This window comes from Mustela nigripes, chromosome 1 (genome assembly GCF_022355385.1).
Source record: "Mustela nigripes isolate SB6536 chromosome 1, MUSNIG.SB6536, whole genome shotgun sequence".
Taxonomy (NCBI): Eukaryota; Metazoa; Chordata; class Mammalia; order Carnivora; family Mustelidae; genus Mustela; species Mustela nigripes.
Genome location: NC_081557.1, coordinates 209,177,417 through 209,204,750, shown reverse-complemented (window position 1 = coordinate 209,204,750; position 27,334 = coordinate 209,177,417). Strand labels below are relative to the sequence as shown.

General features: G+C 41.9%; 1 protein-coding gene and 1 long non-coding RNA gene across 4 annotated transcripts in view; one reads left to right on the top strand and one right to left on the bottom strand.

Moving 5' to 3' along the window:
- Nucleotides 1–12,673, top strand: part of CLNK (cytokine dependent hematopoietic cell linker) — a 168,876-nt gene extending 156,203 nt beyond the window's left edge. The window contains exons 18-19 of the mRNA XM_059380988.1: nucleotides 3,704–3,859; nucleotides 11,730–12,673. Of these exons, the coding sequence (XP_059236971.1) occupies nucleotides 3,704–3,859; nucleotides 11,730–11,876 (303 nt within the window). The 3' untranslated portion in view covers nucleotides 11,877–12,673. The remainder of the gene's footprint in view (nucleotides 1–3,703; nucleotides 3,860–11,729) is intronic.
- The window catches only part of LOC132004504 (uncharacterized), a 167,941-nt gene that overhangs the window by 135,629 nt on the left and 4,978 nt on the right, over nucleotides 1–27,334 (bottom strand). For all 3 annotated transcript variants that reach the window (XR_009400529.1, XR_009400526.1, XR_009400527.1), the window contains exon 2: nucleotides 4,246–4,398. This is a non-coding gene — a long non-coding RNA (uncharacterized LOC132004504). The remainder of the gene's footprint in view (nucleotides 1–4,245; nucleotides 4,399–27,334) is intronic.

The window sequence follows — 27,334 nt, the reverse complement described above, 5'->3', positions numbered from 1 at the left end:
CACCCAAGTGTCCCTAGAGGTGGGCCTTTATATCTCCTGTCTCCAGGAAGGGTACAGGGATCATGAATAATGTCCTAGTCAGGATATGATAGGTTTCTGTATTAACTACCCCAAGTTCTCAGTTGCTTAGCATAGCAAAACTTTCTTGCTTGAGCTCTGTGATCTACAAAGGTTTGGGTGCATAGATCTAAGCTGGTAGAGACCCTGTCTTCATGTGAGCTCACACCAATCACATGCTGGCCCTTACCACATCTTCTCAAAAGTAATACTCATCTCTGCTCACATTTCATTGGCCAAAGTGATTCACATGGCCAGGCCTAACTTCCAAGGGGGTGGACACGGACAAATCTACCATTTGTCCAAAAAGAGAAAAGACATGAAATTACTTAAGATCAGATCAAATGACACTAGAACCATCATCACCAAGAGCAAACAGTTATTAAATTACTATTCTATTATGAGCAGAGAGCTCTATTAGGCTGTGAGAAATCTCTCCAAAGTGACAGAAAGGTTCTCAAGACTGTTGGATCATCAAAACCTCTAACAAACCAGTGCAATGTTTGTTATTGAATGAGGAAATACAAAGATGGAGTTAGTTAATTAGTAAATGGGTGGATAAATGATAGGGCCCCAATAAAGTTTAGTAAAATGTAGCTCTCAGAAATGATATTGTGAAATTAAATGAGATAAATTAGATGTTAGTTTCTAGGGTAAATTGAATGATGCCCCCTGACAAGAAACCCCAGACCTAATCCCCAGACCTTGTGAATACACCTCCTTACTTGGAAAAAGGGCTTTGCATGTGTGATTAAATTAAGAATCTTGAGATGAGGACACTATCTTGTATGAGCTGAGCAGATTCTAAGTAATCACAAGAATCCTTAGAAGAGGAAGACGTGGGGGTTCTAAGTGAAGGACCCCTGGCGGCCTCTGGAAGAAAAAAGTCAAGGAAACGCATTCTTCCCGAGGGCCTCCAGAAGGACACCAATACTACGACCCTTGCTTTTAGCCCCGTCAAACCCTTATCAGACCTCAGCCTCCAGAACTGTAGGAGAATAAATTTGTGTTTTAGTCCATGAAGTTCATGGTAGATTGTTCTAACAGCAGGAGGAAACTAACACAGTTGCTAACAAAGTATCCCAAACATATTAGAAGTCCACGGAACAATCTCATTTTCTACATAAGGAACCGGAGTCTAAATCAAGGTCTCAGTCATAAAGAGGAAAAAGTGGAAAAGGGGACAGAACCTATATTCAAGATCAGTGCTCTTTCCACAAAACCACAGCTGCCTATAGTAGTCATCACAGTTCTTTACTTTCCATTGGATAGCCGTAGGTGGCTAGGTGATGCCCTGCCTACACGACCCTCCCTGACTCCTCCCCAGGGAATCCCACCCTAGTTGACGTCTCCTGGGTAGATGGGGGAGCAGGACGTCAGCTCCAACCTTGCTTCCTCATCCTGGCTAACCAGCACCAAATGAGTCACTATACTCTCTGAGCTGTTTGCCAACAGAAAAATTACACTGAGCGGACCTGCTTCCAGGAGCCGCTGTGTGGATCGTGCTAAAAGACCAACATATGCACCCCTAATGTCCTTCCAGCAACATCTGGGCACTCAGTCAAGGCTCCTTTTGCCACCCCCTCCCCCTGTGTGCCTGTTTCTGCCCAAAAAACACTGAGAAAACTGCATCTCAGTTGCATGACTTCATCTTTTCCTATTCTGTTTGTCTCAGTTTTGCTAAAACATGTTTCTAATTAATGAAAGATAATTTCATTTAAATTGCAGGATTGCCTAGATTCATGGTGACAAACTCATCACAGAAGTTAAGATGATAAATCCAAAAATTTGTTCCGTGTCTTGGCGTCTTCTCCCTTCCTGATCTTGGGCAATGTTCTGTGCTTGAATCTTAAGGCTTCAATTACCGCTGAATGTTTTATGTAGAACAAGTTCCAGAAGATTCTTCAACCCCACTTTATGTACTCAGAGGCTAATATATTTAAAGGGCAAAAACTTGGACTAGACTATTAGGTAATCTACTAACTAGCCATGAGGCATTAGTGGATTCACTTAAGCAATTAAGACCCTACTTCCCTTATCTGTAAAATGGGGATAAAATAACTTCTCAAATTTTATGTAAACATCACATGAAATAATGTTGTAAAATGCTTAGCATCTTTTTTTTAAAGATTGTATTTACTTATTTGAGAGGGAGAGAGTACGCGCACAAGCAGGAGGAAGGGGGCAGAGAGAGAGAGAGAGAAGCAGACTCTCTATTCAGGAGGAAGCCCAACGAGGGGCTTGACCCCAGGACCCTGAGATCATGACCTAAGCCAAAGGCAGACAGTTAACTGATTGAGCCACCCAGGTGACCCTAAAATGCAACTTGAGAGCAAGTCGCAATAAACCCTAGCTATCAGAATTATCACATGTCTACAGTTTCTTAGTATTATTTATAAACAATATATTTATAGTATTAGTATAAGTATTATAATCATTATTCTCTGTATCTATAATGATAAATATTAGTTTTGCATAATAGGTATATATAGATATAAGATATAGTCTACATGGAGATAACTATATGTAACAATTAGTTATAAACATAAATTATTATATGTAATATCTATCTATAAAAAATAGTAAGTCCTCACACACCTAATTAGATCTATTCTAGATTATTTGTAACCATCTATGTAAGAATCTATGCAATTACAGCTACAGATTTTTCAATACTTTTCATCATACAAAAGGCACAGTGTAGCCACAAAACCAGCATTGCGGGGTGCTTCTGTTTAGGAGACTTACTCCATTTCCTAGCCTTTAATGACCAGACCTCCAGCCTCAGCTATTCCCCAGGTGGGCCTGGTCCCTGCAGTGTGGCTCTTCACAGCCCTCAAGCCATCTCACACTGCTGACCTTCTTTTGGAAACTCCCCATCTCCTCCCTTGGCTCCCGTCACACTGAAGCTTCTGGGTGTCCTTCCCAATCCCTCTTCTGTCTCCTCTTCTTCCCCTGCACCTGCCTTCCCCTCACCAGAGTCTATGTTAGCCCCTCCCTCATATGTCTGCTCATGCTGCTACCAATGACTGAAACCCCACATCTTTTGGGGGGACCCTAGCCCTATATTAACATCTCCCCACTCACAGGCCCCTTGTATTATGCTAAAAGCCTCCCTTGCTAAAGCTTGCAGTGGCTCCCACTGTCTCTAGACTAACACCTGAGCATCAGGCAGAACAGGATATATGGGAACAGGGAAGGTGAAGAAAGCACGCCTAGGAGGGGAGGTGGAGAGCTTCTCCATGCAGATGAGGTGGCCTGTGTGAAAGCTGAGAGCCCAAAAGCAAGAGGTGCCTTTCGGAAACCTTGGCTGGAGCCAGAGTTTTCAGAAACCAAACCCCAAGACAGGCTGGAGCATTTATCCCCAAACTAAGGTTGTAGACACGACATTGATGCCAGTGGGGGACAGTGTAAGATTTGGAAGAAGGGGATGTCCTGATCTGACTGGTACACTTTTTAGAAAGTAACAAGAAACCTTACATGGGCTGACCCTCAAATATGCATTGAATGAAATTTCACGAAGAACTGTTTTGCCAAAAAACAAGCCACATGGGAACGTGGCACAGACAAGTGTCACTACAGCCAACACCATCAGGCCTGGGATGCTGGCCTGCCTGAGATAAAACCATTCTTCCTTCTGCTTCAGGATGGCACTTTCTTGATCCGAGACTGTTCCACGAAATCCAGGGCAGAACCCTACGTGCTGGTGGTGTTTTATGGGAACAAAGTCTACAATGTGAAAATCCGTTTCCTGGAGAAGAATCAGCAGTTTGCCCTGGGGACAGGACTGAGGGGAGATGAGGTGGGTATGACCTGACAGCTTCCCTTTCCCAGATCAAAGACAGCAAGGGGAGACTGCGAGGAATGCTGGCCAAGTCACCCATCATATCCCCATGACTGCTTGGTGGGGGAGAAAAGAATGCCACCCTGGAGGTGGAGACTAACTCCCTTCCAGCTCCTTCTACAAGCATCCCTGCCCACCTTAAACTTCAGCCCATGGGCCCCAGCCACTCCTGACCATTCCATACCCTGTCCATGCAGATCTGCCCATCGAAGGAAAGTCATTCTGCAGGACATATCCAAATTCTGCCTCCCCGGGGGTCTCCCCTGAAGCTGAAGTTAGTGTTAACACCACATTCCTTCCCCACCCCCACGCCAAACCCCCACAGCTGGCGTTCCACACCCTACCTGCTGGCATGAGGAACACTTAGTTGTGTCTCCAAATTGAACGTGCGCTCAGTCACAGTATGCGGTGCCATGTTGGGCATGCCCGTCCTCAGTACAGACCTGCTGACAGGCGGCTTCAGGAGAGAATCCATCAGTTAAGGCCTTCCAGATTCACTGCATAAAAACAAAGGAGGAAGGAGACTGGATTTTGCTGAGTGTGCTTGCAGTCGGCCTGGTCTCCGTATCACCTCACGTGAACCCTTGACGACTCCTTGCTACAACAATTGCTCCAACCTTAGAGGTAGGGAAACTGAGGCTCAGAAAGTTATGTAAATGGCTAGAGACACAGGAGTACTGAGAGGGTGAGGAGAAGCTACTCTGTCAACTCTTCTTGAAAGGAAGGTGGGACTGGAAGGGAAGGGTAGGGGGCAAGTTCTGCATCACCGCTTACTAAGTATGTGAGCTCAGACCAGTCACTTAATGTCTCTGGGCTTTAGTTTCTTCAAAGTGAAATGCAATGTTCTTTTCTTGTCCAGACTTCTCTAATTCAGGAATTTTCATTTAGCATCTCCAGACCTCAGTGTTATCCGTTGGTCTATATTATGTACTGACTTGTGCCCCCCACCCCCGACTCCTCCCAGATCCCTGTGTTGAAGCCTTAACCCCTAGGACCTCCAAATAGAACTGTATTTGGAGCTAAAGTCTTTAAAGAGGGGATGAAGGTAAAATGAGGTCACGTATGTGGGCCCTAGAACAGTATGTCTGGTGTCTCTGTAAGGAGATTAGGACACAGACATGCACAGACATAAGGTCACAGCAAGAGGACGGTGCCTACACAGCAAGAAGAGAGGCCTCAGGTAGAACCAACCCTGCCAACACGTTGATCTTGGACTTCTAGACTCCTGGACTGTTGTTCAGGTGCCCCCACCCTGCCCCTTCTGCGGCCCTTTGTCATGGAGGACTGAGAAAACAAATCCAGCATAGATCCAGAACTTTCACACAACTATCCATTGTGAGATCAAAGTGAAGGACAGTAGAGATCAAAGTGAAGGACACGGCCAGGGCTGCCAGAGCGCATCAGGAACGTGTGTATGTGAGGATCCCATTAGGGGCTGCGTGAAGACCGCAGCTTAAACCCAGTATCCGACCCAGAGCCCTTTCGGAGTATCGCACGTAGCTGGAGAGGTGTGGTCCACACCGGCCTTTTCAAGAGCCTGGGAAAGTCTGGTCATAATTGAGAGTGAGAGTGGAGAGAGATTAATACATAAATCTGCTAAGTGCAGCCACACTGAGAGAAGACAGCAAAGATGAAGAGAATAGCCAATATTCCCTTTCGTGATGAGGATTAGTGACTTAACGAATGTAACCCCATTCCGAGCCAGCCTGACACTTAGCAAGCCCACGGTAGATGTGAGTTATTATGCTTTCATTCTTATTCCCGGATGTAATAACTGGGGTACAGTTCCCCGGAACCAGATGCATATGGTTAGTGGACATTCCAGTTCAGTCTCCCTCCAACCTTTCTAGCTTCTTCCACCTCCTAGAATTTCCCATGTTCTTTAAAAAAAAAAAAAAAAAAAAAAAAAAAAAAAAAAAAAAGTTGTATTGTGACTTTTAAATGATCGGGACACAGAGCAAGTGGAAATCATGCGCCCTGACCCGCAGGGCCTCTGTGAGATGCTGTGTCACTTGCTCTCTTACCTGGACCTCAAAAAACCTCAGAGAAGCGTGCATTACTGAGACCCATTTACCAGTGAGGACACAACAGTGAGGACCTAAAGAGGTCACAACAGCTTTCCCCCCACATGCCACACTTTGGTCTGCTCCTAACAGAGGAGACGGCGATCTTACTCCGGATGACATCTGAATAGCGTTGAATCAGATCGTAAGCCAGTTCCCGCCTCTATGACAGCCCAGATTAGACCGTCAGCTTCCAGGTGAGCTGCTCTAATTATCGGCACCAAGGACCCCTCAAGGATTCAAATGCCTATTTTAAGAAAACCCTTTTTGGGTTATTCCGGAGTCTTCTCCTCCCATTCGTTTCCCCCCCAAGCCAGCCTCCTTTTTCCTACATTTATTTAACACCTGCATGTTTGCCGTGCACAAGGCCTATCCTATGCCGTGAACAATTACTAATTAACTTCAGCAATGTATTCCTTCCTGGACAACCTGCGACGATGGTGCCACCGATATTTCCACTTAACAGTGACAGTGAGACACAAATGTTAAGTAACGGGCCCCCCAGTCACAGCAGGTACAGGGCAAGACTGGGCTTCATTTTTCATTCTGCTAAAATACTCCTATGGTCTCGGGTAACATCGTGACCAAATGCCAAAAACCAGTAGCCTGCCCGGAAACCATCCAGAATGCGGGGTGAAGGAGAGTTAACACTTTCGTGAAGCTTACTGTGCACCAGACACCAGATGAGAAAGGACACTTCCCAACTGTACACTTTTCCTGCCTCGCGAGCCGGACGCTGGTGCCAGACTGGGCCAGTCTAGCTTGCTCTCAGCTCCCTCCTGCCCCTCACCAGCCACGGGAGCCCCCACTCTGCTGGGGAAGACGCTCCCAGTTTTACAAAAAGGAGAGAGAATGTGATACAGGAAGGCTCTGCTGAGTGCAAGCCAACCCCAGCTACTTCCTCTGGGGCTTGCATAAAGAAATAGTATCTTAGTTTGACTCTGCGGGAGCAAGGTGATGAGATACAGGGTTGTCAAAGATAATTTTGGTTTTGTGTGACTTTTGGGCTGCCTTGCAAACTTGAGAATTTAACCACACATCCAACACAGTGACACCCCTCTTAAGGGAGTTATTACATCTTAGATGAGGTGACATAAACACAGTCACGTAGACACTCAGACACACAGAGGCAGGTGCTTAGTGAGTAGGGGTTTCCGTCAGAAATGATTCCCAAGTGCCTCTGCCTTGGGTCTGTGCCCCCGGGGAACTAGTGAGGCACAGCCCTCCCCAGGATGTGAGGGTGGCAGGGGATGCCTGGACAAGGCTCCAGAAAGCGAGCATGCCAACATCTTCTCAAGCACAAAAGGGAAGCAAACCCACCCACATCTCCCAAGAATAGGCCTGGGGAGGTCCATTTTGCTGCATTGGTAGGTGTTTGTGTCATCCTGTCAGCCACGTGGCTAGAACCTCATGTCTGAATTTAGATTTAGGAAAGACCCCCGTGTCTTCATGCCCTGGGTCCTCTAACAGAGCACCACCAAGTTGGTGACTTCAAACATCAGAAATGCCTTCTCTTGTGGTTTTGGCAGCTAGACATCTGAAATCGAAGTATCAGCAGGGCTTCTGGACATGGAGGGAAGGTCCCTCCTTGCCCCTTTCAGCTGCTGGTGGCTGTGGGCAAGCCTCAGCTCCTTGTCCCATGGGTCCTATCGCCCTAATCTCTGCATCTGCTCTAATCTCTTCCTCTTCTCTGGATGAATCTCCTCCCTGTGCTTCAATCTGGTACGGGTATGCATGACTGCTTTTAGGGATAACCCAGAATTCCCTCCTCCTAGGAAGATCCTCAACAGACCCCATCTTTTTTTTAAAAAAATTAACATATAATATATTATTTGCCCCAGGGGTACAGGTCTGTGAATCATCAGGCTTACACATTTCACAGCTTTCACCATAGCACATACCCTCCCCAATGTCCATAACCCAACCACCCTCTCCATATCCCCCCCAGCAACCCTCAGGTTGTTTCCTGAGATTGAGTCTCTTATGGTCTGTCTCCCTTCCGATCACATCTTGTTTCATTTTTTCCTTCCCTACACCCCACAACCCCCCACCCTGCCTCTCAAATTCCTTGGAGAGATCATATGATAATTGTCTTTCTTTGATTGACTTATTTCGCTCACCATAGTACCCTCTAATTCCACCCACATCATTGCAAAGGGCAAGATTTCATTTTTGATGACTGCACAGTATTCCACTGTATATATGTATGTATGTATGTATATGTGTGTATATACATACACACACATACATGCACACACACATATACATATATATACCACATCTTCTTTATCCATTCATCTGTTGATAGACATCTGGGTTCCTTCCATAGTTTGGCTATTGTGGACATTGCTGCCATAATCATTGGGGTGCACGTGCCCTTTCTGATCACTACATTTGTATCTTTAGGGTAAATACCCAGTAGTGCAATTGCTTTAACTGATTCCATCTTTTGTCATGAGAAATACTATCCACTCTTGACATATAGGGCAATACAGATTCCTGGGATTGGGGCATGATGTATCTCTGGGGGACCGACCACCTTTCAGCCCAGTCTACCCATTTGCTCAGTTATTGCCCCACCATTCATTTTATGCCTACACTATGCTAGACTTCATGCTCCATTTTGGGGACACAGAGTCCTTACTGCCCAGGGGCTACCATGCTCATCTGTGCCCATCGATGCCCACGCCTAAGCAGGGGTGAGACTGGAAATATTTAGCCACTACTAAAACACCAGCCCCAGCAAGAGAAGCACCTGCCATTAGTAACCCACAGAGCTTCACCTGCTGCCAACCGCTAACCTGCATCTGACTTCAGAAACCATGTGGGTCAAGGTTTCTGTGAAAGCTCATAGAAGTGAGCCACTTCCATCATCAGACCTTTCCTTGCCCTGCAAATGGTTATGATAAGTGGCCGAAAAATTATGCTTGATGTTTACTTGGTGAATCAAACTTTAAAGACTAATAAGTAGAGACCAACAATGAACCCACAAGATCACAACTTCTCATTTCCCTGCCTCTCTCTTTTCTTCTTTCACTCCTACGTGTGCTCGCAGATTTCTTTACTCTTCTGGCATTGAATCATTGCCTTCTATTGGGATATAAAGCAAATACAAAAGGTTTAAAGACATTTTAAGATTTAATATTAGGGTGACATTTGCTCCTCTCCTGGAAAAACCATTTCATATGAAAATAAGAGCTTCATTATAATATTTTTAAGAAGTCTCTTTAGGGAAATAATATATCAGTTGTGGGCCAATCACTACAAGGGCATAATAAGAAATGACAGTAATGATTTATCACTCTTGCCTCGCTTGCTTCCTACAACTTATTAAAATTATAATTTCATGTAAAATGGCATCCATGCAGTAGATTATTAAAACAATTAATATCACACTTATTATTTCAAGACCATCCTGAAGATAGCAGGAATGAGAAGAGGAAACAGGCGTTTTCCCTCTGAAGATGAAGATCAGGGAAGAGGCTTTCCTCTTTATCATGTGGATTAACCAGTTTTGCAGAAGAGTTCCACATGAGAAGCTTCTTTTCATTACTCACTTTCAGTTTTGTCAAACTTGAAAAAAGAGAAAGAAAACACTGTTCTTAGTTTATAACTGGAAGTGAAATACAAAAAAAAAAAAAGCCTTCCTGGAGGTATACAATAATCATCTATAAACTTCTCCAGTGACCTCATTGCTCTTTGTGCATATTCTTGGCAAACCCAAAAGGGATGAGGTCACGATAATGAGACATGTATTGAGCACTCACTGTATACCACGCTGTCCTCTAAATGCTGACTATGTGTCAACTGTCAATTCAACTAATCCTCACAAGGGCCCTTGGAGGTGGGTCCTGATGTTACTTACCATTGCTTTTCATCGATAGAGGAACTGAAACAGAGAGTGTGAGAAACTTGCTTGAGGTCACACAGCTAGTGAGTGGGAGAGCCTAGTTAGGAACTCAGGCATTTGGTCCCCAAAGGCCCTTCACATCCAAGTTCTCTAACACTATCCTTATTCCCTGTGGCACAACCAGGAAACCACCTTACTTTAGCATCAGGTAGGAATTAGTATTTATTGTGTACGTCTCAGGGGTGGACCGATGGGTTATCTCCTTGAAACCAGATCCAGTAACAGGTGCACAGGAGCAAGTCACAGAGTCAAGCAGGGCTGTTGTAGTTAAAAAGACAGAACCTAAGACAGATGAGCTGTGGTAGGAACAATGGGGAAGCTTGTGGACTCAGTCCTCAGGATGGGCAGGGATGGAGTGGATCTTGGGCCATGTCAGGAGATTCGTCGTTCCCTGCCTCTTTACCCAAGTCTTCCCCCTTATTCTTCACATCAGCCACAAGTGGCAGGAAGGAGGGGACCACCACGGTGGTTACAGACCTTTAGCTTTTCAACGCAGTGCTCCCCCAAGGAAAAGGAGTTCCCTCCCAGTAGCCACAGGCAGCCCTGAGGGATGGTTCGTGGGGGGCCTAGTGATGTTCTTGAGTTCTGAGTTAATTATTTTCAGAGCACATTATTCCTAAGTAAAATTACCTCCTTGTATAGGAAGCTATTTTCCGTCTGCTCCCAACAGAATGCAATCTCCATGAGGACAGGCACCATGACGATGCCATTCCCTTTTGAATATCCTGAAGGCCTGCAAACATTGCTGTGCTGGGCACACGGGGCAGAAGGAGGGTTCACAACACTAGAGCAGCATCCAAGGCTTCCCCACCAGGGCTCCCTCCCTTCAAGCTGTGCCTTCTCTATCCCAGCCTGTTGGAACCCAGGATCACAAGCTGTAGGCAAGCTGTATAAGGGAAAAGCAGACAACTTTTGTCCAGAAAAAACAGGTTGCATTCCTGGTCCTGGGCCCCTGCCTTTGTGACCTCGAAGCAGGTCAGCCCACATCCCTGAGCTGCAGTTTCCTTAGCTCTTCCATGAACGCCATTCCCCCTGACCTCCTCGCCTCCTAGGGTTACAGCCAAGCCTCCTTAGCTCAACATTGTCTTAAGGCGTGCAAGGCAGGCTGAGTGAGCTCTTCCTACTCACCCTCCAGGATTTCCTTTGAGGGCACACCCAAACTCAGCTCATCAGAACCACCCTCTGGGTCCTCACATCTTCAACACCTGCCTTTGTTCATGCTTCTTCCTCTGCTTTTAGAATCCTTAAGCCTTCTTGTCCCTTTATCTAGACACCCAGAAGGTATAGCCCATCTCAGTTCTGTGTCTTCAGCAAAGCACGTGCTGATTCCCTAAACTTGAAATAATCTCACTACTGTCCATTCAATCACCACAACCCTTCATCTGTGCATTTCCAGGAACATAAAAGTAAAGATCCGCTGTCACCTCATTATTTCACAAGAAGCCCAGGGAAGGAAAGGTCATTGGCTAAGAACTGCCAGAACCTTGTGGCCGGCTCTATTCCTTCTGATTACCCCAGGACTCACTGGAACACAGGGGTTTCTGGAAGGGGAGCTCACTGCAGGCCTTCCCACCAATCCACTCAGTGCAGGTCAAGCCCTGACTTGCTCACTTTTGGTCTCCCCAACCATCTTACTCTCCCATGATAACATTTTTACCACTCATCTTTCAGGAGCTGTCTTTTCAGTTTCTTTTCTTTTCTTTTATTTTTTTGACACTTCCTGACACAGCTTCACAGTTTAAAAAAAAATATATTAACGTCTTCCCTAAGGAAAATGAAGCATCTTATTCTGTGCTTTAACCCACCAACATAAAAAATATTCAAATTTTCATTAACTTTCTTTTCTGTGTTTCAGAAGTTTAATTCAGTGGAAGACATCATCGAACACTACAAGTATTTTCCCATCGTACTAATTGACGGGAAAGACAAAACTGGAATCCACAGGGAGCAATGCTACCTGACTCAGCCCCTCCCCCTCAGCAGGTGCTTCTCACCTTGGTAGTCCGATTTTGTTTTCTCTGGGGTTCCAATCCCACCAGATCCAATACCTCTACCCACTTTTCATTGATTTCAAAAGACGATTTTTCTGTGGCTTGGAGGGATCCCTTTTTTGACTTCGGAGAAAAGGAAAACATTCTATAATGGAAATTGGGAAATTGATCTCAGTTTTGAAAGTTCAAACCACAGAAGAAATATTGGTAAGAAGAAAAAATAAAAACGGGCTTTTAAAAAATATCTCCTAAAGAGAAAACTATAAACGTGGTCCCCATGGGTCACCATCCTTCCAGATGAGAAATAAAGGCGATGAGAAGCTTTGCTTAGATGTTTGCAGCTAGCATGGGACAAATCTGGGTGAGACTCCCATACCTATTCTCTTTATAGGACCTGGTCCTGCCTTTGTTTCAGAAGTGGTAGGACCTGTGAAGGTACAATGTTTTTGAGATTCCTTATGCTGAAGATGTTGGTGAATGTAAGCTCTATTTTATTTGTAATCCTGAAACCTCAATTTTAGGGAAGGAATGTAACAGAAAAGTAAAGTGTTTGCAAATATCACCTATAAGACAGAAATCAGAAATGCTTTCACTCCGGGGATAGAGGGCTGTGGGCCCAGCCTCCAGGACTCTGTTTTGAGTGGCTTTAAGACAAATGGAATTAGCAGATTTGCAGTAAGGGAGTAAGCCTAAGTCTGAGCGAAAGTGTTGTGTTTTTTTTTTTTTTTTAATTCCAATTATGGACTTCCCTTCAAAAGAAGAGAAGTATCCTCAGATTAGTGCTATTTTGAAGGAATATTGCATGCCTCCTGATACTGTTCCCTCCTAAAGCTAAAAGGATCTTACATTATTCCTATTTTATAATACAAATAAGGAGTAAGAGGCTGAGAAAAGTTACTGGTCCCATTCAGTGTAAAAAGGGAGCACACATCTTTACCCATTTTGCCTGGCTCCATCCTAGCATGCCTTCCCAAGTACATTCCCCATGGAATTTTATCATCAAGTTGAAAAGCTAGAAAGACACCATTTGGAAATACAGATTTGCCTGCACTGAAATATATAAATAAATAAACTCTTTAGCGGAGTAAATTTAAAAAAAGAGAGAGAGAGAGAAAGAGAGTTCTGGTTGAAATCAATCTACATAATGACTTCAAATGTTACAAAAGCCTATACATGAAATGTATGAAATATTTATGCAAGAGTAGCATTAAGGCAGAAGTAAAATCAAAACCGAATTAGAAGGAAAGAGATAACAATGGGAACCATGCTTGGGATTCTCTCCTCTAAAACAGCAACCGAGGAATGCTCTCAGAGGAGTTCTGAAAGTCTACCTACCAACCAACCCGACAGCTGCATGGGTTCAGCTTTCCCAAGGTCAGTGGGAAGTTATGTCTCTAAGTCAGGTCAGGAGCATTTGATGTAGGAGCTCTTTGACGGTTCGAGTTCCTGATGCCCCACTGAGTCTCCCTTCCAGGGCACCTGCATGGGATCACATAGAAACCAGGAGCTGAGCAGACCTGAACTGTGGCTTCTAAGGAGCGTACTGTTCAGAGCTGCAGGAATTGTGGCTTCTGGTCACTCTCAGCTAGACTTCGGCAAACTCAGGCCAGCATGTGGAGGTCCCAGCTGGGATGCAGGAAGAATCTGAGCCTCCCTCTACAAAGCTTTTGGAAGATGCCCACGAACTCTGATTCACTGGTTTGCACCATTCAACACTGTGTGCTCAAGAAGTGTCTGAGTCTCCTCAAGCATCATGGTTGTCAAAAAGGGTGAGCATCTGCTGGTGTCTAGCATTTTATGAGGCTTATGTTCTTCAAAATGCTTCATTCATAAATGCCTGATATGATTGGAAGAGGAAGAGGAGGTAGAAATCAACCATCTTAAAATAAAAAGCCCACCATGCTTATCTATAATGAAAATCTCTGGAAAGAAAGATAAAATTCAAAATATTGACAGGGTTGTTTTTGAGATGATTAGGGTTTGAGGGATCATGTTAGTTGGGTCTTCTAGAACTCAGATGCCAAGACAAGAGTCAGAAATGCAAATATTTGTTAGAGGTGATGCCTGAGAGAGATAAGGGGTGAGGGGAAGGAATAGGACTAGGCAGGGAGAGCTTTTGGACTGTGACGTGGTCTGACCCCTATGAAAGGAGAGAGAGAAGGAGGGAGGTGGGAGTAAGGAAACCAGCCAGCTGAGATAGAGCTCTGAGAGAGTCCTGGTCAGGCCGCTGGTACCATTCAGAGCAAGGATTGCTCATAGAGGATACAGTCCCATGTGAGGCAGAAATGGCTAGGTCTTAGGACACACAGCACCATGTAAGTCATTCCCAGAGACTGCTCAGGGAAAACACAACCTTCTGATGCTGTGGGAGATCCAGAAGCTTCTACAGAGGAAGGCTTTCAGATAGCCCACTCATTAACAAGTTCCTCTTTCAAGAGAGAGCCAAGTGGCTCCCCTACCATGCCTGCTACAATGACTCTCCTTTACAGTGTTGATTGTAATAAGGACATATTGCTTATAAATATTACTGAAGATAAGAATATACCTATTTTAATCGCACTTGATTCTCACAACAGTTCTGTAAAGAAGGCAGGGCAGGTCTTCTGGACACACTGCATGACTGAGGACTCTGTGTCTCCTTGGCCCAAATCTTATGGTGACATAGTCATGGCTGAACCAAGGTATTCAGATGCAATTCTATTCAGTGTCTAGCTGCTTATTGGATCTGTAATTGAAAAAGTTCAATGATATGGGCTTGGCTTGCCCAAATTCCAAAGCAGTTTAATCCCTCTTCAACTCATATTTCATTTTCAGTGGAAAAGTGTCACTTGATTCCTAGCCATCAGAGTAGGAATCTGACTTTATCTGATTATAGCATCTATGCATTTAAGGCATTTCTTGTTGGCTAAATAACTATCATTCTGGATCAATTTGTATCTTCCTCAACTTTAATAATACCTTGCTCTAAGCACTTGTTTGTGTACACATATACATTTGTTGCTAGACATTCTTGAGGATGTTCGAATTATAGTGGTGAATTAAGTGAGAGAAACAGACAATGAAAAAGTACCCAGTAAATAAAATAATCTATTTTACTGTATTTCCAGTTGAACACTTACCACTGAGGGCTTATCAGTGAGGCCAACACTTGATATTTTGAGGAAGCTTTTTTGAGATGTTTTCTAAAAGTTCTATACCAGAAAATTTAAAATTTTTCCAAATTTACTTAATGAAAAATTTACCCACTTGGGTATATGTGTGTGGGAGAGGATGTGGGTGTGTGGGTGTGTGTTTGAGTAACTACACTGTAGCTGAAATCAGTTAAATTTTCAATGCTAATGACCAGAGAGTAACCAAATTTTACCCCATTATCAAACTCAGCTCATTGCCATGTGTAGGTACACATAAACACATTTTTTATAAGATGGTCTGTATCATAGATGACTAGCATTTTATTTGTGTACCCATTTTTGTATACTAATATTTGTTCTAGCTAACATTCACTTTCTTTTGAATATTCATGATTGATAGCTATATTAAGATAAATGAAATCAAATATGTAATTGAATGTCATAATATCTCTGTAACTATTAAAGAAAGGAATTCAAAGTATAGTTGAATTTTGTTCATCTCATACCCTATTAGCCTTAAAGTCTTTCTGAAGTCATAGTTAGGATAAACTCATCACAAAATTTGAGGAACAATTTTTGACATCTGAGCATTAGCCCATGCTAGATTTGGGGAATAAAGATGAAAAGACATAATCCCTGTGATTGAGGGTTAAGAGTCTGGCAGGGAAGATACACATGCAATAAAAATCATGCAACACAGAATAATAGATTTGCTCATTCTCTCTCTTGTGCCACCATTGAGTTGGTAGGCAGAAATGGATGTGTGGGGAGGATGTAGTGAGGGAGACCTGCCCAGGGGAAATGTTCAAGCAAAGAGTTGAAGGACAGCCCTAGAACCCAAGCGTTTGAGGTACAAATCTTTTGTCGATTTATTTCTGAGGGCCCTTATCTTTAGGGCTCTATCTTGGTCATTCTTGTCACCAGTCAAGCAATGACTACCTAGTGAATGGGTGTGGGAACAAAAGAAGTGGCATCTGTGGAGAAAGGACTGATGATTAGTCAAGTGGTTCTGGGGAAACGGGCTCACCATATGCAAAATACATACAGTTATGTCCCTACATCAAATCATACACAAAAATAAATTTACCATAGATCCAAGAGCTAAAAGTGAAAAGAAAGCTTTAAGTTGAGCCTTGTATTTTCTTCTGATAATCTCTATGATTTGGGGATAGGAAAAGAGTTCCTAAACCACATGGCAACATGAATTATAAAAGGAAAGACTGGAAGATTCATTACACCAAAGCTTAAAATTATTGTAAAAGACGAAGTCCAAAGGTATTTAAGCAACTCCACAGAACTAAGAGCAAAGGATATAAACAAGGAATCCATACACAAAAAGTAACCTCTTAGCCCTGTAAGGTGTCCATCCCTGCTCTCATAACTGGACAATGATGGAATTGACACAGATGTCAAGAGACACTGTCACGGAATGGAGTTATCTTCAAGGACAAATGCCATAGAGCTTAATGGAGCAGAGGAGGAGACGGAAATGTGGCTCCTCTGGTGCCCATCCCCACACCTGGATGATGGACCCACATGAGGAAGATCTGAGAAGAATGTTTAAAGAGAGACCAGAAGCTTAAAGAGTGGACAGCCCCCATGAGAATGCCATGGTGAGCTTCTCCTCTGCACATGGATGGAAGCGAAATGGCTAAATGAAAGCTAGATCATTCTTCTGTGTTCCCTGACGGGCTTGCTGAAGCCAAAGGCAGTTACCCAGGAGCCTCCTTCCAGCAAGCCTGGGCTTCATGATCATCTGACAGCAACTTCCACAATAGTAGCCAGGGAAACATTAATTAAAATAACAATTACATAGCACTTCCCACCCAACAGATTGGTCAAAATTAAAGATTTCAGATAATATCCAAAGCTGGTGAGGACATAAAGAAGTAAAAATTCTCAACTACCAGCTGGAATGTGAATCAGTATGGCTACATGGAAAGTAATTTAAAAATAGTAAAATACAAAACACATGACCCATTCAATAAGAATTTCAATTAAAATATGGCTAAATATGAACTTATCCTTGATCTCTCTGGAAACTCCACTATAATGACAACAGAGGAATTGAAAAGTCAAGAATATGTGATAAAGGGAATGGAAGAAAATAGCAGAAGAGAGACATCCACAAAATTCGGGGTTAGAGAAATTAAAAGGACAAATAGTAACTGAGTTAACAAAATAGAAAAAGCTAAAATGTAAGCCTGCTAGGAGGAAATTCAACAAGAAACAAGCTTGACTTATTTCACTCACTTTTTGCTCACTTCATCAGTTTCAAGCTGGTTCCCCTTACAAAAATCTGGAAAGCCTCAGTAATACTTCTCAGCCTTTTTTTTTTTTTATTAATTTGAGATAGAGTGAGAGTGAGTGAGCTAGAGCAAGACAGAGCACAAGCAGGGGAGTGGCAGGCAGAGGGAAAGGGAGAAACAGGCTCCTTGCTGAATAGGGAGTTTCAGGACCCTGAGACCATGATCCAAGCCAAAGTCAGACACTTAACCCACTGAAGCACCTAGCTCAGTGGGAAGCACCCTTACCAGCCCTTTTCATAAGGTTGGCACAAACCTAGCCATAAAGAAATAAATAGATAAGCCAATCAGCCTGACACAGACAATATAAAGAAATTAATTTACAGATTAATTTGCTTCACAAACATAGAAAATCTTTAACAAAATATTGGCAGATCAGTGGGGAGAAAAGATGTTGACCTAAATAACTTTGGAACAGAGTGGAGACTATAAGACCAAAGACAAAAGGATGACACACAGCATTGTACTCCAGTTGGTAAAGGCATTTCTCATACTGGTACACGTATGTGTATACAGTGGGATTGAACACATCAGTATATGCCAATCTTCTCTCTGCTAGAATGGAAGATGCCAGATAAGCAGGGGGATAAGGTCAGAATGAGTCATGTGACACTGCATTATAGTTGAACATCAGTATGAATTCATATTTTGTTTAACATAGATACATATGGATAAACATAGAAATAATTACAGATATGTGGATAAGCCCTAGTATAACACATACGTCTCTGAGCTCTGTTCATTTAGAGGGCCTAGAAGGCATGACGCTGTTCTCTATCAACAATTGTCCCCAAGGAACTAGAAGCAATGACAGTGGTAATTCACACATTCAAAGGCCAGAACTTGATTTCTAATAACAATATCACAGAAAAGAAGTGGGGGAGGGAGGTCCCTGGAGAAATGGCTGATTCTGGGGCTGGGACAGGGAATATACATGATGATTCTGGAGCATCTGGTCATGACAGAAAGAAAGGAAGTACTAAAAGCCACTGCACATGAGGGAGGTAAGTGAGAGGACACAGAAGCTAACAAAATAAATAACATGGTATTGAATTATAACCAACAGTACACAATAAATATTCACGAGTCCACAATGGTATAAGTACGTGGCAGATAATGGAAATGACTCACATACAGAATTCCAAATAATTTATGTAGATACTACACCATCAGGGAGGAAGACCATAACTCCTCACTCCCTATGTGTAGGTTATGCACAGCGAATTTCTCCCAAAGACTACTATATGGAAAGAAGAGAAAAATGACTAACCTTACAGTGGAGACAGATGATCAAGCTTCACATTATCAGTGATAACTACCGCCCATTTTAGTTGTCCTTGACATGATGTGATGAGAATGGCCCTTTACGTCAGTGGTCTTCCTCTCAAAATCCTATAACCACAATCTCATCATGAGAAAAATATTAGACAAAACCAAAGTGAGGAACATTCCACAAAATACCTGTCCAGTATCCCAAACTGCCAAGGTCATCAAAAACAAGGAAAGTCTGAGAAACTGTTCCATCTTGAGGAGCCTAAGGGGGCATGTCAAATAAATGCAGTAAGGAATCCTAGATGGGATCCAGGAACAGAAAAATTACAATAGATAAAAACTAAAGAAATTCAAAATGGAGTGCAGACTTCAGTTAGTAATAATGTAGCTAACTGCCTCATTAATTGTAACAAATTTATGTGCAAGTTGTAAATCTTACTGATGTAAGTTTTTAGCAACAGGAGAAATTTAGAAAATTGAGAAAAATCTGGATACAAATGAAAGCAAAAAAAAAAAAAAAAAGACATACAAAATCTAATGGGAGGAAGCAGAAGAGGTACTAAGAGGAAAGTTTACAGTAATAAACAACTGCATTAAAAAAAGAGAAAGATCTCAAATCAGCAATCTAACTTTATACCTCAAAGAACTGGAAAGAGAACAAATGAAACCAAAAGTTAGCAGAAGAAGATACGATCAAGAGAACTAGGAAATAAGCCACAGACTGGGAGAAAATATTTGCAAAAGATACATGTGATAAAGAACTGTCATCCAAAATATACAAAGAACTCTTAAAACTCAGCAGTAAGAAAGTAAAAAACCCAACTAAAAAATGGATCTTTTCACAGATACCTCCCCAAATAATATTTGATATACAGACAACAACCAAACATGAAAAGATGCCTCATGTTAAATATCATCAGAGAAATGCAAATTAAAACAAGATACCACTACAAACCTATGAGAATGGCCGAAATCTGGAACAGGGTAATGCTCGGTGTTGGCGAGGATACGGAACAATAGGAACTCCTCAAATGTTGCTGGTGGGAATGCAAAACAATACAGCCAATTTGGAAGATGGTTTTGCAGATGTATAATCTTACCAGATGACTCAGCAGTCACACTTCTTGGTGTTTACCCTACAGAGGTGAAAAAAATTTACACCTGCACATAAACCTGCACATGGATGTTTCTAGGATCTTTATTCCTAACTACAAAAGCTTGGAAGCCACCAAGATGCCCGTCAATAGCTAAACTAATAAACGAATGGTGGCACGTGAGACAATGGAATATTATTCAGTGTTAAAAAGAAATGAGCGACCATGCCATGGAAAGACATGGATGAGCCTCAAAGGTATATCACAAAGAGAAGGAAGCCAATCTTCAAAAGCGACCTACTATATGATTTCAACTATATAACATTCTGGAAAAGGCACACTATAGTAACAATAAAAAAAAAAAGCTGTGGTGAAGGAGTAGGGAGAAGAGAAAGTTGAATAGGCAGAGGACAGATAATTATTACGGCAGTGAGAATATTCCATATGCTATTACAATAATGGGTAAATGTCATTATAGATTTTTCCAAGCCCACAGAAGGTATAACACCAAGAGTGAACCTTCAGGTAAACTATGGACTTCAGGTGACTATGTTGTGTCAATGCAAGCTCATTGATGGTAGCAAATGTCCCTTCCTACTAGTGGTGCTGAGAACAAGGAAGGCTCTGCACATGGTGGAAATCTTGTACCTTCCTCTCCATTTTATTGTAAACTTAAAACTGCTCTTAAACATTAAGGTCTTTCTTAAAAATACCCCCAAAAGTTAAAAGAATGAAAACAATAAAGATTATAGAAGAGAAAAAAAGAATAGAAAAACAAAAGGGAAAAAACATCAGTGAAAGAGGTTGACAAACTCTTAACAAATAAACTACAAAAAAGAGAAGTTCCAAATGGCTAAAATTAGAAGTGAAAGAGGGGACATTACAATGGACGCCACAGAAATAAAAAGGATTATAGGAGACCACAATGAACAGTTATATAGCAACAAACTGAACAACCTAGAAAAATGGACAAATTCCTAGAAACATAAAACCTAGCAAGACTAAACATGAAGAAATACAAAATCTGAACAGAACTATAGCTAGTAAGGAATTAAAGCAGTGATCAAAAACCTTTCAACAAAGAAAAGCCCAGAACCAGATGTCTTTACTGGAGAATTCTACCAAAGCTCTAAAGAATAATTAATCCCAATCTTCCTCAAACTTTTCCAAAGAATTGAAGAGCTGGGCACATTTCCAAACTTATCTATGAGGCCAGAATTATTCTTATTATCAAAACCAGACAAAGGCACAAAAAGAAAACCATAGACCAATATCCCTGATGAATATTGATGCAAAAATCCTAATCAAAACAAATCTTAATCAAAATACAAGCAAACTTCATTCAACAGCACATTAAGAGGCTTACACACCATGAGCAAGTGAGATTTCTACTTGGAACGCAAGGACTGTTCAACATACAGAAATCAGTAAATGTAATACACCATACATTAACAAAATCAAAGGCAAAACCCCCATGATCATCACAACAGATACAGAAAAAGCTCTTGATAAAATTTAACAGCCTTTCATAGCAAAAAGAATTTCTTAAAAAGCACAACAAATTGTGGGTATTGGAAGAAATTGCCTTAGTTAATGACAAACCCACAACTAACATCACACTCAATTTTAAGAGAGTGAAAGCTTTCCCTCTAAGATAGAAACAAGGCAAGGATGCTCACTCTGGCCACTAATGTTCAACATAGTACTGGAAATCCTACACAGAGCATCATTCAAACTAGACAGGCAGAAGGATATTATCTCTGCTCTCAGATGATACAATCTAATATCTAGAAAACTCTAAATATTTCACAGAATCAACGTGCAAACATCAGTTGTGTTTCTATACACTAATGAAAAAACTTGAAAAGGAAATTTAAAAACAGTACCAATCACGAGAGTATCAAATAGAATAAAATATTTAGGAAAAAAACTAACCAGGGAGCTAAAAGATTTGTACATTAAAAACTACAAAATATTGCTAAAAGAAATCAATGAAGATATAAATAAATGGAAAGACATCCTGTGTTCATGAATTGGAAGACTTAATATTGTTCAAATGCCCATACTACTCAAACCTACCTACAGATTCAATGTAATCCTTATCAAAATTCTAATGTTATTTTTTTGCAAAAATAAAAGAAAACCATCTTAAAATTTATATGAAAAATAGTCAAAGAAATCTTGAAAAAGAAAAATAAATTTGGATGCCCCACACTTGATCATTTCAAAACACACTACAAAGCAACAGTGATTAAGATGGTGTAAGTATAGGCATGAAGACAGATATATAGACCAGTGGAACAGATAGAAAGCCCAGAAATGAAGCCTTGAGTCTATGACCAAATGATCTTTGACAAGGGTGCCAAAGCTGCCCAGTGGGGAAAAGACAGCTTCTTCAACAAATGCTGTTTGGAAAACTATGCATCCATATGCAAAAGGATAACTAACTTAGACAACATACCAAACATACCAAAATTAACTCAAAGTGAATTACAGACCTAAACATAAGATCTAAAATGGTAAACCTCCTGTAAGAAATATAGGGTGAAATCTTCAGGACACTGCATTTGACAATGATTTCTTGGATATGGCATGGCAACGAAAACAAAAATTGACAAAGGGGACCACATTAAACTTAAAAACTTCTGTGCAGCAAAGGAAGAACAACTTGGTGATAGGCAACCTATGGAAGGGGAGAAAATATTTGCAGGCAATATGTATCTTATAAGGAGTAAATATCCAGATTATATAGTAGACTCCCAACAACTCAAAATAGCAACAAATGACCTGATTAAAAAATGGGTAAGGGGAGTGCCTGGGTGGCTCAGTGGGTTAAGCCTCTGCCTTCGGCTCAGGTCATGATCTCAGGGTCCTGGGATGGAGTCCCACATCGGGCTCTCTGCTCAGCAGGGAGCCTGCTTCTTCCTCTCTCTCTCTCTGCCTGCCTCTCTGCCTACTTGTGATCTCTGTCAAATAAATAAATAAAATCTTTAAAAAAAAAAAAAAAAAAAACATGGGTAAGGGATTTAAAAAGATATTTCTCCAGAGAAGATATGCAAACGATGCACATGAAAAGCTACTCAACATCACTAATCATTAGGGAGATTCAAATCAAAACCTTACACCCATTAGTATGCTCTTACCAAAAACATAAAAACAAAACCAATCAAACAAACAGCAGCAAAAAAAAAAAAAAAAAATAAGCCCTAGAGTGGATATGGAGAAATTGGAATGCTGCGCACTGCCTATAGGACTATAAAATGGTTCAGCTGCTGTGAAAAACAATATGGAGTTTCCCCCAAAATAGTAAAAACATAAATACCATTTGATCCAGCAATTCCAATTCTTGGTATGTATCCAGAAGGGTTGAAAACAGCATCTCAAAGAGATATTTGTACACCCACATTCATTGCAACATTATTCACAACAGTCAAGGGGCAGAAGCAATCTTTGTGTCCATCAACAGATGAACGGATAAAGACAATGTGGTATATCCATACAATGGAATATTATTCAGCTTTAAAAAGGAAGAAAATTCTGTCATACTGTACAGTATGGGCAAATCTTGGGGACATAAACTGAAACATGCCAGTCATAAAAACACAAATACTACATGAGATTCCACTTATTTGAGTTATCTAAAGTAGTCAAACTCATGGAAACAGAAAGTAGAATGCGGTTACCAAGGGTTGAGGGGGAGGAGGAAATGTGGAGTTGTTTAGTAAGTAGAAAGTTTCAGTCTCACAAGATGAAAAAGTTCTAAACATCTGTTGCACAAAAATGTGCAAAGAGTTAACACCATTGCCCTGTGGACTTGAAACTGGTTAAGATGCTAAATTTTATGTCATGTGCATTTACCAATTTAAAAAAATATAAAAAAGGAACTGACAAAATGTGTATGTGTGTCTCTGTATCTAGCAATGTATATATAAAGGTAAGTATGTCATGATGAAATAGGACTTACCCTAGGAATGACATGTTGGTTTAACATTTGAAAATCAATGTAATTTTCCACGTTAACAAAGGAAATGAGAAAAACTACTTGATCATCCCAACAAATGCAGAGAAAGCAATAAAATAATAATTTACCATTAATTCATAAAAAAAAACTTCTAGCACTAGGTACAGAAGAAAATTTACTCAGTCTGACTAAGGGGACCTACAAAAACCTTCAGCTAACATGATACTTAATGGTGAAATATTGAATATTGAAAAGGAAAGAACTAAATGACATCTTTAACCCATTTTTCCCTGTTATCTGGGAAAAGCCCCTAGAAAAGACAGAAGATGGGTGATCTGATTCAATTTCCTTATAAACATGAAATGACAAGCCTCTTGGCAAAGAAACTAATGGTACTTACTAGTAGGAGAATCTTTACCTGTGGAGTACATTTAGAAGGATGGACAGGTTTGCTTATAGTAAATAAATCTGTAGCCTATGGATTTATGGAGCATTGCTCCCTGGAAATGTTACGTAACTAGCAAAATATAGAACAGAGATGTATTCATGACTTAAATGGCTCATTTACGTGTAAATGATGCGAACTACTCTCATCATTTACAAAGGCACCAGAGCATATCTGAGGTCACAATAGTGGACTCGAAGGGGTCTGTCAATGGTTCTGAACCTGTTCCTTTCCTCATCTGTGTAATTTGACTGTTTTCACATCTCTGATTTGGGTGAGTCTGCTTTGATAATCTGATCCTTGTTTTGGGGTGAGATGTGCACAGAAAGACCTGTACCAAGATCTTCCCTTTAGTAGTGCCTGTATCAGTGAGACATTATGTTCCCTGGACAAAGAACCACATGGCCATTAAGAGGAAAGAAATAGATTATGTATTTCAGCATAACTAGGTCTGAAAAACACATACATAACACTGCACAGTAAATTTTGAAACCACATAAAACAATACAATGTGCTGTTCATGGGTACACATGAGAGATAAAACGTGTTAACCCTGAGCTGCCGGTGTGCACATTATATACGTGATGTGGAACAGGGATGGGGAGCACAAACAGCAATTTGTAATAAACTACAATTCAAGAACTCTAATGTGTGCCAAGTACTGTTTTAAGCATTTTAGATGTATTGGGATTTTTTTTTTAAGATTTATTTATTTATTTGGGGGGAAGGCAGAGGAGAGGGAGAGAGAAGCCCAAGCAGATCCCCTACTGAGTCCAGAGCCTGATGCCGGGCTGGAAAGCCCACCACCCTGAGATCATGATCTGAGCTGAAATCAAGAGTCGGCTGCTTACCTGACTGAGCCACCCAGGTGCGCCGGTGTACTGTGTTTTTTATTTCTTTTTGTTTGTTTGTTTGTTTAAGATTTTATTTTTAAGTAATCTCTACATACAACACAGGGCTCGAACTCAGAAGATCAAGAGTAGCATGCTCCACTGACTGAACAAGCCAGGTGCACCTAGATGTACTGTTTCATTAAGTCTTTTCAAGGCTCCTGTCAGTTAGTGGCCAACACACTCTTTCATTTTTAGAAGACAGAAAGGAAGCACAGAAAAGCAAATAACCTTCTCAAGATTCTTCATTTCCATTCATCCTCTCCTTTATCCAGAAAATATTTCCGGAGTTCCATTCTGTGCCAGGAACTGTTCTAGGCACTCTGATAACAGTAGGGAGAAAACCAAGCCCTCCTCCAGCTCTCCCTGTAGGGAGACAACAGAAACAAATTATAAAGACAACAGAGAAATTATAAAGTCTGGACATTAAAAAATTCAAAGTCTGTTAGAGGAAATTAAGAGTCACAAAGAAATGAATAGGGCAGGAAAGACAGTAAGTGCCTGGCACATGGCAATTCTAAATAGGACAGTCATGGAGGGCTTTGCTAAAAGGTGACATTTGAAGAGAAACATGAAGAAGGTGAAGACATAAGACATGTGGATTTCTGGGGCAAGGACAATCCGGGCAGGGACACAGCAGTGTTTAGACTGAGGCACCCACGGGCCAGCAAGTTCATGAAACAGTTAAGAGACTAGTCCCTCCCTCTCTTGCACACACGTTTGTCTACTGAGGTCCCAAGTGTCTGTAGCAGTGCCTGGCACAGAAGTAGACACTCAAAGAATATTTGATGAATGAATGAATGAACAGAGGATTAACTAGTTGAGAGCCAGAGTAACCAGAGAGAGGTCAGAGAGGCAACAGGAGCTGATCAGGTGGAATCTTGCTGCCCTTGGGAAGACCGGCTTTGACTCTGAATGGGGTAGGAGGTCCCTGGCCAGACTCAGACACTATCCAAGACTTCAGTTTAACAGGATCGCTCAGGCTGCGGAGCTGAGAACAGCCTGAAGATGTAGACCGGGGAGGGCAGAAGCAAGGAGAGCATTCAGGAGACCACCCTCACACAAGCAGGTGGCATTGCTACCCTAGGCTGAAAGGCAGCAAGGGCACAGAAAGTGGTCACCTATTTTGAAAGTGCGGAGCTCCAGGAAGAGAGGTGCTCAAAGTTGGGATTCAATGCAAGGGGTCTGAGGTACCACAGCCAGCCTGGCACTGCAGCCAAGCTGTTTTCTGAGGGATAACAGAGCAGTGGGGCGGGCACAAAATGGGGCGGGGGCAGCTTTAACTAGGGTGGGCTCTCTGTTTTCTGGTAGTTCCGCCCCGGAGGCCCGCTGCTAACGTGGGGCTTTTGTGTGAATTACGAGGCACCCTTCAGAGTAGAAAGGACCCATTTGAGACAAAAACACCAGCTGCGTTTCACTCTACAGCCCCGGCCCCCACTCCAGCCGCTCCAGCAAGTTCCTGGACCCCTGCAGCAACAAGTCCCCCCCCCATGGTCACTTTCTGTGCCTAAGGGAGGGGCAAGCTACCAAGAACGTACGGGGGGGGGGGGGGGGGGGGGGGGGGGGCGGTGGTGGTCAAGCTAGTCATCCAAGAGGATGCTTGATCAAATCAGCCCAATTCCGTAGCCCTTAGGACCATCATAAAAGGTGAAAACAAACAAACCTTCTATTTAACATAGAGACTAAATATCAAAGGATACCTTAAAAAACCCTAAAAAAAAAAAAAAAAAAAAAAACCATAGTGGAGAAGGAGTGAGCAGGCAGGCTTGATTGCCGGATTTTTAACAGTCACCCTAACTGAAACATACTAAAAATTCACAAGCAGAAACCCTAAAGGAGGTAAAGGTGGTATTACAAGTCAGTGAGAGAAGGGTGGTTCCTTTATATACAGATTGCTGCATCCAAAACCTTGTCACACAGGGAGGAAAAAGCACATTCTTCTGTTTATCTACAGAAAAAAAGTAATTTGCCCAAGAATGAAATGTTTAAAGATAAGAAATATATAATAATAACTATTTAGGAAATAATGTATGAAAATATGGGTATGCTCTTGGCATTTGTGGCAGCGTGTGTCCTGGGGATTTTTTAAGAAAGACAGGACAATCAAAACAAAAAGGAAAATGTAACATTTGACTATGTAAGTATTTAAAATATGACAAAAAGACAATAAGCAAAGTTGGAAAGAATAGACTGTGAAAAACCTTTGAAGCGGGGCACCTGGGTGGCTCAGTGGGTTAAAGCCTCTGCCTTCGGCTCAGGTCATGATCTCGGGGTCCTGGGATCGAGTCCGCATCGGGCTCTCTGCTCCTCAGGGAGCCTGCTTCCTCCTCTCTCTCTGCCTGCCTCTCTGACTACTTGTGATCTCTGTCT